This window comes from Ostrinia nubilalis, chromosome 21 (genome assembly GCF_963855985.1).
Source record: "Ostrinia nubilalis chromosome 21, ilOstNubi1.1, whole genome shotgun sequence".
Lineage (NCBI taxonomy): Eukaryota > Metazoa > Arthropoda > Insecta > Lepidoptera > Crambidae > Ostrinia > Ostrinia nubilalis.
In genome coordinates this window covers 10,237,521-10,251,544 of record NC_087108.1, presented here as the reverse complement: position 1 = coordinate 10,251,544, position 14,024 = coordinate 10,237,521, and the positions used below count along the sequence as shown (strand labels likewise).

The 14,024-nt window shown below is 36.0% G+C and overlaps 1 protein-coding gene across 1 annotated transcript in view; it reads right to left on the bottom strand.

Moving 5' to 3' along the window:
- LOC135082474 (T-box transcription factor TBX1-like) overlaps positions 1-5,354 on the bottom strand; it is a 39,781-nt gene extending 34,427 nt beyond the window's left edge. Inside the window, exon 1 of the mRNA XM_063977270.1 lies at positions 5,214-5,354. Within this exon, the coding sequence (XP_063833340.1) occupies positions 5,214-5,262 (49 nt within the window). The 5' untranslated portion in view covers positions 5,263-5,354. The remainder of the gene's footprint in view (positions 1-5,213) is intronic.
- Between the last annotated feature and the right edge of the window lie 8,670 nt (positions 5,355-14,024).

Below are 14,024 nucleotides of genomic sequence, written 5' to 3'. Positions count from 1 at the left end.
ACTGCACTAGTCATAGATAATCCCTACTAATATTATAAATTCAAAAGTAACTCTGACTGTCTGTCACGCGTAGGTAAACCTGACTGACTGAACCGATTTTGAAGAAATTTGGCATAGAGATAGTTTGAGTCCTGGGAAAGGACATATTATTATGATAGTTTTCATCCCAGTTTTTGAAACAAGAACGCGCACGATAAAGTTTTTCTGTGACAGACTATTTAACGCGGGTGAAGCCGCGGGCAAAAGCTAACTTTATAATAATGAAATAAAAAATGACCTACATAATTATCTAATAGCACAGGGGTTACGTTTTATGGAGCTTTTTTTAAGACAAAACTGCAAAATATAAATCACTTTTTTCTCTACCTAAGCAAAAAGGGTAGCAGTTATCAAAAACTTATTTATTATCTCTAACGAAAGTAAAACTATTACGACGGTCGTTGAGTATGACTAAAGATAAGATAAAACTCATCACACGTGCAAACTCTGCGATTCGTTACTTTTTTGTCACACACTGACATGTTTATGACGTCGACAAGTCTGTGATAATTACTCAAAAGTTTTTAAGAACAACTACAAATTGAGTATCAATGTAGAAACTGCAACAGCATCAACACAAACCTTTAGGCTGGGTTGCTCCATCTTACTTTAACTTTGACAAACGTCAAAAATCTGTCAAACTCCGTACAAAAAACACCGATTAACGTTATACCTAGTTACGGTCAAAGTTAGGTAATGCAACTCGGCCTTAGTGGTTTCCTGTATGCTGTCAAAAGCAACCAGTAATGTCTGTAATTTAATTTGTTCAATTAATGAAAAAAGTATTGAGTTTATTAGGTTCACATTTATAAAATAGTGACTTTCTTTGATGATTGACAATCCACGCTAGTTGCTTCGTTAACGGTATCTGTAACTAAAACTACATAAATATTTAACCGGTGTTTTTTTATGGAGTTTGACAGACTTTTTAGATCCTAGACCCTTTTTACCCTAGGCTAAAAGAGTTCAATAATTTAGCTTGCTATCCACTTTTTTGTATGAAAAAGCAAAACGCACAGAAAAAAATCAGCAAATGGTCAAATAGCAAAAACAATCTACGCATAGGTACCTAAACAAAAACTGAACTGAACATTCTCAGGGGTCATTGGAACACCCCAGGGAGTGAAAATTCCATCACATACGTCAGACATCGTGTCATATGCTTTAACTCAAATGTTGGTGGTCTAACGATGACGCTGCATAAATTAAGGCTCGGTTGCACCAACTTACTTTCACCGTAACTTTAACAATAGGTAACCGGTGCTTTTTGTATGGAGTTTGACAGATTTTTGACGTTTGTCAAAGTTAAAGTAAGATGGTGCAACCAAGCCTAAGTTTTTGCACTTTGTAGAGTTATTTTGTAAGATCTTTATAATCCGGCTAATTATTATCTGCATGATAACATTAACTGACAATACACGTAGAGTTCAAGAAAAAACATTTTAAAATATTTCTACTTCCGTCCGCTGAAAATTAGCGACAGGTGACTGAAAAAGTTTAAATCATTCGTAGGATTGTTCAATCAATCATTTTTTTTATTTACATAACTGGTGTTGCAGATTTTTTTTAGGTTTCACTGAAAGCTCGAACTTGGAAGCGTGCATTCAGCATAAGCATTTTGTTACAGTTTTTTTATGGTAACCCATGTTGTAAAAAAATAGATAATTTTGAAATTAGCTCTATCACAAGAAGACATGTGGCAACTGATAACGCACTGCACCGGTACCAGGAAACGATGTAGAGAAAGGAGTACGAACACGTGTAAAATTATCTCTTTTTAGAGCTTTTTAGCAAGAAAGCTTAGGATAGTGGCAATTTATTTTTGGAGGCACTTCAAAAATAGTATTTTATTAACGTTACTAAAAATTTACTTTAGTTAAAAGCTCGTAAATCTGAAACACATAACTTGTAAACAATGTTTAATTTTTTTTTACTATGACACAAAAATAAGGTGAATCCGTGATATGTATCGTTTTGTACGAAACTGCTATTTTTAATCAAGATTTTCTTTGAAAATGGTGAGATAAGATGGTTTGTTCAAATACTTTATGTAAAGTAAGTGGAAATAATTCCTATTGAAAAATCGCATGTTCAATAACACTGAGCATTCAATCCCTATCTCCCGTATTAAAAGTAAAGTATGCAAAATGACAAGTAGCTTGTGGTATAAAAAGAGTTTGAGACCCATGTAAAAACAGGATAGTTTTACCCGGTTTTTAAAATAGGACAAGTGCGCGCTATACTTTCTGTGACAGAACAAAAATCACGCGGGCGAAGCCCCTAGTAAAAGCTAAGCTCAAGCTCTTGTTCACCAGTGGACGTCCTATGGCTGAAATGATGATGATGATGAAGCTCTAAAATCAAACTGTCACTGCCTTAAAACACATTTTAAACGTTCAAACTACTCCCTAATCCTCGATTAGCAAAGCAGCAATGTCAGAAATTCTTCCGCTCAAGTGGGCGAGTGTTCTAATTGCTACAAAAAACGGCCACCCATCGCAGTCATTAATTACAAATGACATGTTTTGTTTTGTGTACCAGACTTACAAAGGAATGGGGCAGCTGGGTAATACGAGCATGAAAAATTAATTTTATTTTGTGTAAAAGCTATTTGAAGAGGTACTTGTTGGCTACTCAACGGATTAATGGCAAAAATATAAATTAGTGGCAAATGTTAGGTTTTTGACAGACGATTAGGGGCTATAAACGCCTTAGGCCACGTACTGTTGTAGTCTCCCTCAGACGTTGACGTTGACGTTGGCGTTAACGTTAACGTAACGTTAACTATGGAAGTCGATACGTTGACGCTGGTACCGTATAGATATCTTACACTGAACCGTCCCACCTGTGACAATGACAGGGGGGCGCTACTGTCAGAACTGGATTTTTGGTTCCCATTTTTGCCGCTTTGAAAAACACTGAAATGTCTTTTGTATTTTGTATGAGCGACTTCACACATGACACAGTATTCTGTATATAGTAATACATACATCGACGAAAAAAAACGTACACGATAAAACGGAACAGTAAAACGGAGACATGTGTGAACCGGCCGTAAGGCTGAGTTGCACCACCTAACTTTAACGGTAACTATGACGATAACCGGTGCTTTTTGTATGGAGTTTGACAGATTTTTGACGTTTGTCAAAGTTAAAGTAAGATGGTGCAACCCGGCCTAAGTTTATAAGGTGTCGTATGGTAACCATTATGTACCTACAAGTTTAAGTTTAGGACTAGATAGCGACTAGATAGGACTGTATACGGGTTCTTTCCCACCGCAATCCAGTTTTGAGGGATCCAGTAAATGCAGGAATTTTTACGGGACACTGCAAAAGGGATCTTATAAAAAAGCACTTCCTGCTTTCCTGGGATGTCTGTGGGAAAGAGCCCTAAAATCTAAACCACTAGTATATTCAGTTTTATGCATACATATAGCAAACGAATTTCAGACCACATTTTCGTCCCCAAAACTATGTCGTGCAGCAATGTCACGCAAAACGACGGCGTCCCGTCACTCGTCGGGCCCGACACGCGGCGCGGCGTGACGACTGATAGATGAATGAACGCTATCAGTGAAACACGTCATCTATGTGCATGACGCGATTGGGATATGTCACATTCTTAGTCGCAAGAGTATGTTATAAGAAATCCCTTAGGGAAATCACCCGATACTAGATCTCTACATTTCTGTAGCTTTGTATAAAATTGATTGAAGTAGGTAACGCACGCGTCTAAAACGTAGCGAAGGCAGCGCGCGTTTCAGGCGATTGAAAAACTTTATGGTTAGGTTGCACCATCTTACTTTATCTTTGACAATATGTTTGTATATATAATAGTTCTCAGAAATTATTGTGATACCTACATAAAGGTACTTTTACACGTTTTACAAAGTAAAACGAAGCTGAAAATAGTCATAAATTAAGACTTACTTCCGTCCACTCTACTCTATCACATTTTATCACCCGTGCAACTTTTTTTTTCAGCGGAGTTAAGTAAGTAACCAGCTTCCATTTTCAAATGTATTTTGTCTGTCTTTTTAACGAGACATTGCTACGTCACGCAGCTACGTGTAAGTAAGGCTTTTCCTAACAAAATAAGTGAAAGAGTAGATTTTCAGTGGCTATTATAAAATATTGAAAAACAGAAGGATATGCGAGTATTATGCAAAAATGCTACCTACCTTGGCCGTTTCAATGACAAAATCCATAAAACGCTCCTGGTTAACACACACAGCCTATTTCTTTCTTTCTGTTGGAGTATTTTTTCTCTGAATTAAGTAGGGTTTTCACTTAGATAATTAGAACACTTAGAACCAGTAGGAAGGTACTCCCATTTTCAAACGTCTTTTCTAACCTTCTACGCGTCTTTTCGTAATTCGTTAAGTTAAGACCTTTCTCCTCCAAAAAGTAAGTTCAAAATGGGCAGGATTTGGTGGTCATGAAATGCTGAAAGGGTTATACACTGATTGACTAGACATTGAGTTAGAAAAGGGCCTACCCTATCCATCTCAAGAGAAAATCCATAAAATAAACTTCACACACACATCCTATTTGTTTCTGTATATTTTTTCTTTTAATAAGTTACAAATTCTTCACTATGTAAAGATACAAAACACTTGAAATGGGTATTCGAAAATAAGGTATGTACTAGGTATTAACTCTAAAAATCATGACACAATAAATCACAGTTTTCCCCGCGTTAATCAACTCCTGCGCGCGCGCACCGATGCAAGGAGGTTCCTTTGCAAAATTTGTAAAAGAAAGTATTAATTTTGTTTTCAAACGTCTTTTCTAACAGTCTACCTACGCGTCTTTAACCATTATTATTAGCGTATTTTCGTTATGAGATTAGTCAAGACTTTTCTCCCCTTAAAAGTAAGTATTAACTTAAGTATGTAACTAGTTTTTATAGTTATTATTTAAAAACTGAAAGGATTGGCCACTGATTGACTAAATAGTAAATACCTACTTGAGTTAGCAAAAATCACCTACCTTGTCCATTTCAATATAAATCCGTAACATTGTGCACTTTTTATCAACACACACACAGCTTATTTTCATATTTTTGTTTCTAAATTAGGCAAGAGTTCTTCACATAGGCAAGTATGTGAGTATGCCTACTTATAAGTACTTAACGCTAGATAATGGAAAAGACAATAACAAAACGGGACTGACCGTCAATCCTCTGCTGCTGCCAGTCCGCGCGCCACTCCTGGCCCTCCATCACATTTCCTCGCGCGATTATTTTTTCAACGGGACACAATAAATCAGTTTTCCCCGCGTTAATCAACTTATGCGCGCGCGCACCGATACGCGAGGAGAAGCTTGCAAAGAGGTTCGATTGCACAAATTATAAAATAAAGTAATTCCATTTTCAAACGTCTTTCCTAACGGTCTTTTGTTTCACTATACGTCAAGACTTCTCCACCCAAAAAGGAAGTTAAAAATATATTTTAGATGGTTATTATTTGAAAAATTAAAACGGCTAGCTCTGCTCAAAGGTTCAAACATACTTTACTTACTGAAGTACTGACGCAATTTAAACTTTAGTGACTTTAGTTAGAAAAAATCACCTACCTTGCCCTTTTTACGATAAAATCCATAAAATCACTTTAGCAACACGCACAGAATAGGCACTTCTTGTATTTTTGCGTAAGGGTTCTACACTTAGCTATGTAGGTACTTATAAATACTTAGAATGCCTAGTGGAAAAGACAATAACAAAACGGGACTGACCGTCAATCCTCTGCTGCTGCCAGTCCGCGCGCCACTCCTGGCCCTCCATCACATTTCCTCGCGCGATTATTTTTTCAACGGGACACAATAAATCAGTTTTCCCCGCGTTAATCAACTTATGCGCGCGCGCACCGATGCGCGAGGAGAAGCTTTCTGTCGTCGGGCCGTGTGCGCGGGCGCCGCCCTAACGCCCCACGCCTACCGGCCGTTACACCCACAGATGCTGTTCGGGATATTATTATGTATTGCATGCGCTCTTTGTGTATCGGTGGATATACTGAGGTTAGATGACGGTTAGGATGGATTAATTCACCATTTGAAAATTAAGTTTACCATAAACAAATAAAAAACTCATTATTGAAATCTTTAGATTTAGCATAGACGAGATAGAAAAGTTTGTGTGTTGTGTTTCAATATACTGTTCTTATTCAGTTCGCAAGTTTTAGATTCATACTTGAGCTTCATTAATCCTTCGAGCTCCGCGAATCTAGACACAATAGATAATCAATTGTTATGACATTAATTAATGCCGTCTGGGACTCAATCGGTTAAGATACATGCCTGTTTGCGTAAGCTCATTTTTTTTATTCAAAAGTAGAGTCAACGTCGTTTTTAATTAATTCTAGAGGAGTACACACTTACATAGAGCCTTTTAATTTCATGATATTGATGAGCTTAAACAATGCTCTCCCATTTACTACAAGCATTAGAGGTTAAATAACTTTTGGAGAGTACCTATTTAGGTCCCTAAAACTAATTAAAACATTCACTAAACTCATAGAAATGATGTTGATTATGCATTACAAAGTTGAATGTAACAACTACTTACAATGTTAAATATTATGTAGAGTCAAATCTATGAAACGCTTACAAAGTTGATTAACATAAAATATCATTTACTATCAATCGGCTTATCCAACAGTTAAATGACTATAGCACTTATATTTCTGCAAAATATTACGTCACATGAACATCTAAATGGGTGTCTGTGAATCTACGTTTCTGCGGGGCTACACCTAACTGTTGGAAAACTTCGAATATAACAAAATGAATTAATAACGACTCTACCATTATCTAGGGGAAATGCATGGTTTATCAAAAATCTCATTCTCAATCTATAATTTAAATCTTGAGCCCAGCTACTCGTAAATTGACAACAATCAGAACTGGCTACATTACTTCCATGATCTTAGCTTTTAACATACGTATTCGAATAATCTTCTAATAAATAAAAATGAATTGATGTTCGTTAGTCTGATTAAAACTCGAAAACGGCTGGGCCGATTGAGCTGATTTTGGTTTTAAAATGTTTGTCGTAGTCCAGGGTAGGTCTAAACGGTGAGCAAATACGCGCGCGATATTGTTTTTCTGTGACAGACAAAATTCCACGCGGGCGAAGCCGCGGGCGGAAAGCTAGTGAATAATAAAAACATATTTCTGAAGTAAAGAACTTCGAGGATGATTCTTGAAAGAATTTTCTTACATCTTATGCAGAAATAAATTTATTTATTATTGCTCAAGTAAGTACCTACCTATGTATTTTCAAGGCTTTTTAGCGATTGTAAACTTTTTGTCTCTGTCTTGCAAACGCACAAACTGACGACTAATGAATATTAGTTTTACTATAGTACAAGATAGTAAAGAAGGTATCTTTCTTATAAATAATTTGATAAAATCGAATTTCCTAAGTTAGGAATAAAGTGGGATCGATCCCCACCTTAGACAGTTCGATTTTTTCAAGTTTTTTATAATTTAGTTTTACAGGCGACTCTTACGGCTACAAAATTTTAATAACTAAGATATCTTTACCTGTAACGCATCCTGTTGAACTCTGTTTAACGGGAAAACGATCAAAACTATTTCTGTATTACTTCCATTGTATTTAATCGAACAAAAGACTCAAGACAAAAGATTCCCCCGAAGACAACTCAAAATTCCCCAATCGATATTCCAGTGAATACGGACCCTTACCCAAATTGATGGTTATTTATAAAGTGCTGCCAAGAAACTTAATCTTTCAGCAGCGGCTGCGCAGTGTAAACTGACTGACTGTAAACACAGAAGTACTGCAGTTGAGGCGTAACTCAAAGTGCTGTAAACGTTCATAGAGGTGTTTGACTGCGCTATGAAGGATTAAGGTGCAAAATATGATAACATTTACGACTCTCCAGTATATAATGGTAAAAGGAAAGGTAGAGTCGGAGTTTTAAAGATAATAAATAAATAAAGTCCATTATTGCTTCTACGACGTACCTCTGTGTTTACAGTCAGACAGTAACAGTACGTTGAAGGTAGCAGGAAGATGCTGGACCCTGGCCGCTACCTACCGGGCAACGTGGAAAGCATTGGAGGAGGCCTATGTTCAGCAGTGGACGTCCTATAAAATGATGATGATGATGAACTATCTATTACAAAAAAATAGCAGGCCAAGTGCGAGTTTGACTCGCGGAGTCTTCCAGCGACCTGGAAAACTTTTAGCTTGTTCCACGGACCAAGTCGCTGGATTGAATTTTTAAATATTGTTTCTTCCGGCAACTAGGCCCACTCTAAGATTCTAAAGTAGATTTTTGTTGATTTGGTCTTTAATTTATTAACAAAACATCGAAGGTGCCCGCTGTCCACCAGTTGCCGGACTGTAAACACGGATGTAGGTACTGCAGTTTGGACGAACTCAAAGTGCTGTAAACGTTCATAGAGGTGTTTGACTGCGCTATTAAGGATTAAGGTGCAAATATGATAACATTTACTCCTCTCAAGTCTGAAGTCTAAAATGGGTACAGTTGTGGAATAAGGTAGAGTCAGACTTGTACTTGTTGTTTGTACGATATTATAGATAAATATATCTTTTGTTGTTTAATTGTATTGCTACACATGTGCGAAAACATGTAAATGGTGTATAGTTTCTTAAGCAGTAGTTATTAGTCTGTTATTGTTTCACCATATGTTTTCCGAACAAAAAAAAAAGATAATCATCATCATCATTTCAGCCACAGGAAGTCCACTGCTGAACATAGGCCTCCCTCAATGATTTCCGCATGGCTCGGTTGGTAGTGACCTGCAACCAACGCTTTTCTGCTATCTTTGTGAGTAAAGCTATTACTTACCTAGTTACAATATTTGAAGAAAAAAAGATCTGTTGTGTAGCCCTGATAATCTTGAGAACGAAGGTAAATTCAAACAGTTTATTTCTAATAATCTTTTATTTACATTCGTAAACTAGGAAAATGAAGTGTAGGTACTGCCTTTTGATAAATCTAGCATGATCACATCTTCTTATGATTCCAAGTTGCATTCTAAGTACCTACTTACTTTCACTGTTGAAGTTACATTATGTAATGTATGTGACTTTGCCGAATTGAAATCTATATCGAATCTTTTCACTGTCTGGATTTACTGAAATTGAAACATTACAGTTATCATTTCAATGTAGAGTTTGTGCAATTTTTAAAAAATCTGCATAAAGGTGGTTGATTTCAATGGAAGACGCAAGTAATTGGTGCTATTTTATGAAAAACTTTCCGTGAACTTCCATGAAAATTAAAAATGACAATGAAAATATATTTATTGCCAGATCAAGTAGTTAGTACAAAATAAAAGACAGACCTCCACACTAGGCATTGCCTGTCTTGTGGAGGAAGGAATCACAATTACAAGTAGGTAATTAGTAGCTATTAACGGCTAAGCAGAAGTACAATAAAAAAAATATTAATAAGGATACAATAAATCAAAAGATAGGATTTAAAGGGCATTAGGAATAAGTGTTGAGTGTGTGCAAGTAAAAGTTAAAATCTAACTAGTCAACTTGAATAGTCCTTAATTTTATGTAATTTTACGAAATTAAATATTATGTACTATTGTAATGTTTAAATCTAGATAAAAAGTTGAAATAAATAGGCACTAATTTACATATCAAGCAACATATACATTTAAAATACAAGAAAAACAATTTTCGTAAACGTTATTAATGGAACATCTTCAAGAGTACGATATATTTGAGTCAATTACAATATTTTGAAATTGTTCCCATGTTCTTTTGATATAATAAATGTAAATCTCTCCACGATACCGCCCACACAATGCCTCCAGGGAAATATTTATTATATCCAGACCAACAAGAATAATTTGTATTTAATTTTTCTCAAAAAACATACAAACAAAAATGTTCTTGGAACATTCAATCTGAAACGCATAACTTTCTCTGTAGGCGTGACTGAGGTAAAGTAAGCCATCTCGCTCTTTTGCTTAAAAATAGACGTGTGCGACAGAGATGCAGCACAAAGGGCGGTGCGCATACTCAGACGAGTTCATCCCACACAGTGTCAGAGAATTTTACTGAAAAATAAAATACAAATAAGCTGTTAATAGATATTTAATTAATCACATAAATACATTCTAAGGAACGGAACTAGAGGCTCGTTTTGTGTTAGACATTTGTCATTGTTAAATACAATAATAGCCGGTCTTTAGATCAAAGAATAATGGCGATTACTTTGATTTTGAATTATTAATTACAGGATTTTTTTCTTAGTGATGACTAATAGATACCTAGGTACGTAAAGATCAAATTACCTACAGTTTTTGCTAATTAAAAATTATTTAATTAATACCTGTATGCGGGCAATGCTGGACCGGTCGTTAAGGAAATCCTTGGGGGAAATCTTTGTCCAGCAGTGGACGTCATTAATTTGGCTGAAACGAATTAATGAGCGATAAATTAAGTAACTACGAGTAGGTACTTCATAAAAACACTTTCTTAAATAGGAACCTTTTTAGGTACGTTTTATAGCACGGAATTAAGTAGGGCAAAAGCTCAATTTCAGCAAATGCTACGAAAGCTCTTCGTTTAGTTTTCAATTATACTGCTTCTTAATAATGCAACAAATGCAGTGAAAAATTCTCTTCCCTCCATCTACAGAAAGTCTACAAAAGAAATCCTAAATTACCATCCTCCCATTCTGTATAACGGTATCCTCTTGAAAAATACAGATAAAACTTAGTGACGCAGACCACCAAAATAAAAAAATAACCAAACAGGCTGCATTTCCGAGAGAAAAATCCCCTATTTACGTGCGCAGGCGACGACAGCAGCGCCATCTCCTGCGTTTGTCTGTCAGCGGGCACTCGCGCGCCGGATGCGCCTGAAAAAAAATGGGCGCACCACGGTTTCTTTACGACACGGACAATCCGGGACTGAATTATCCATAGTTTCAACATATTGAAAAGCTTAGGAAATAATTGTGGCCTGTAGACCATCGTAATGAACGCTATTAAAAATGTAAACTTATGACTTTGTTCACGTTCAAAATATTATTTTCTTTACACTCACTCTGAGGCATTAATGATTTATTTAAATAAATAAATACTCGTACATTATGCCAGGCATTCTTTTCCAGTCAACCTTTGGGCAACGCAGAAAAGAGTAGGTAATATAATTTAACTTGAGCTGAAGATTTTTTCGAATAATAAGATTTGTGTAGTGACTTAGCTTAGGCATTATCTGTATTTTTCAAATCAGTTTTCACATATTTTACTCGTAGCATACCAACCGCAATCTGTATCTGTACTTGTAGACCACATTTGGCACCTACTTCAAGTAGAAAAAAATTAAAATTATCCGTCCTACTAATAAATGAAATGATGGTCCCCCTACAAGTGAAACGTTCACAGCAAACACTAAAGTTTTGTTTACTGGGATGCTCGTAAAGTCGTAAACTACTGTGCGGCCCGTATTTACCAATGGCCGCGCGCGCGCACGTTCAAAGAGTTTGGTAGAGACATTATGACGTTACATTCTAGGTATTTTTCCATTGGACTGAAAAATACCTGAAAACTGAGATTGGTGTTAAGTATTTTTCAGTCCAATGGAAAATTTTGGGTAAATGAACATGTCAACATCATGAAAATACCCAACGTCTTGATTTGTCTCTTATTTATAAGTTTCATGATAATTCTTACTCTACTGTAGAAAATAAAAGAAATAAAATATTTATCAAGAAAGTTAGATAATAATATTATTTCGATTGTAGACTAATTATTTCTACTATAACTCAAGGCAACTCCAAAACTAATAAAATACCGAAAAAATTTTTCAGGATTTTTAGTCTCTTGACAAAAAAGTAACCTAGCAGCTATGTTTTCTCATCTGCATAACAACTTTGCCATGATTTAAAATCTCTATCTTAAGCTATCACATTCATGAAAGTTTGAAATAACTGTCGTCAGTTCTCATGATAAAGGTAAGAAGACTACCCGCACTTTGAAACTTTTTAAGCACACAAAAGCTTCCATTCGCTATTCTATCTTAAAATCAAACATCTGATTGTGTCTCTTGGTCAAGGTAGATCCATCCACCATTATTTTTATCATCGCAAATATAGTGTCATAAAACCATCGACACGGTTCAGGTGAACGGCCGCGCTGCGCGTCGTTCGCAAGATGGCTCCCATTTATCTGTCATCGGACCGTCTGATGCGCGCCAAAATAAGATTATTGGAAATTTGACACAAGAGCCCGCGTAGTTTACGATCTAGACGCGCTTTATGTGAAGATGTGGTGGTGATGACGCATGTAAGTGGTCCTTGGGTATTTTGGGATGGAACTATTCTTGTTGTAATGTTCTTGAGATGTTTGGACCCTTTGGAAGGTGTGTGAGTTATGGGGCTACAGTTTACGTGAGAACTGTTTCGAGTGTTGACGGGAATGTGGTAGGGTAGGATGTTTGTTACGCTGTTTATGTTCGCTAGAGTTTACCACTCATTATAGTTGGCTTTCTTACTCATCTGGGACTGGGACTCTATTACAAAGAACTTAAAGGTGCGTAGGTAGGGCAGAAGTACTTAGGCCGGTTTTAGCCATTTTCCTATAAGTAAATGTAAGAAAAGCGAAATCATTTTAATTTTGAGTATTTTTGACAGTAAATGAACCTTAAGTGGCCAGAAAAGGTACAGCGACCACAAAGGGGGTATTTACCCTATTAATGGAACGAGCGAATGAAGTACGACAAAGTACAAGGTAGAGCATCAATTTTATTGGAGATCTAACGATGTATTTTAATCAAATAAATTCACACTCTCATAAGTATGAAGGGGCAGACTATGTATTCATAACTGACTTCAACAGTGGAACAATTACAAAAAGGAGACGATTTATATAGTTTGCAGTCGTGAAGTTTACGTTTTATAGTACCTATTCAAATTAATTTAAGTACTACAGACCTACTTACTATACTATTCCTATAACTAAGTAAATGATAACGAAACTATGATTCAAGAAAAACTAAAATCAGGAACCAAACACGGGACTCGCCGTGTTTATGCTCTATGCCAGTCTTTCCCAAAGTGGGCGATAACGCCCCCTTGTGGGCGCTGCAGGCCTAAAGGGGGGCGGTAAGAGACCCAGAAAAAAAATCGGGACGTTGTGTAGAGGCTTGCGAGGCGTCATCTATTAGGAGGTATCTTAGACACCGACTAAGCTCGACTCTTGACTACAAAAATGAGGGGCGCTAAAAATAATTTATTCTCAAAGTGGGCAGTAGACTAAATAAGTTTGGGAACCACTGCTCTATGCTCTAATGCCGGAAAGTAATTTTCCGACATAGAGCGCGAGCGGCGCGTCACTTAAAATGAAAATATGAAACAAATCGAAACAAGCTAATAAGTATCTACAGACAATGGTTATCAAGACGATTACATAGATTTTAAAGGTAAATGGGCACTCGCCATCACTGTTCTCTCCATTATTTGGCAAAAGCAAAAGTCTTAAAAGCGCCATCTATAGCTATACTATCAAAACTGAAATGGCGTTTTTGAATTTCCACATTGCTTTTTTAAATTGGCAAGAGATGTCGTTAAATAAGCTTTTCGTGGATTCGGGATTCGATTTACGTCATTAATTTACGCATTTAATTAAGACATAATTTTATTTAAGAAAATTGTTGTAATTAAGTTTTGAAGTTAAGAAAATGTATTTTATAAAAAACAAATTTTCTTCAACCTCCGTAGAACAGAACGACCTAGTTAAAAAAAAGTTGCCATTTTAATTAAAATGTTCAAAATATTGTTTGAGTGGTTTTGATTCATATAATTCAATTAAACACAGGAATGCATTAATAAGTAGTCAAAATTAATCTATTTGTTTTTATCAAACAAATATTGGTGTTTGATTAAATTTTTGAACAAGATTTATGGTTGTTTGAACTTGTTTGTGTCTACTTTTTTGTAATATGGCAACAAAACTTGTTTTTGCGAGAAA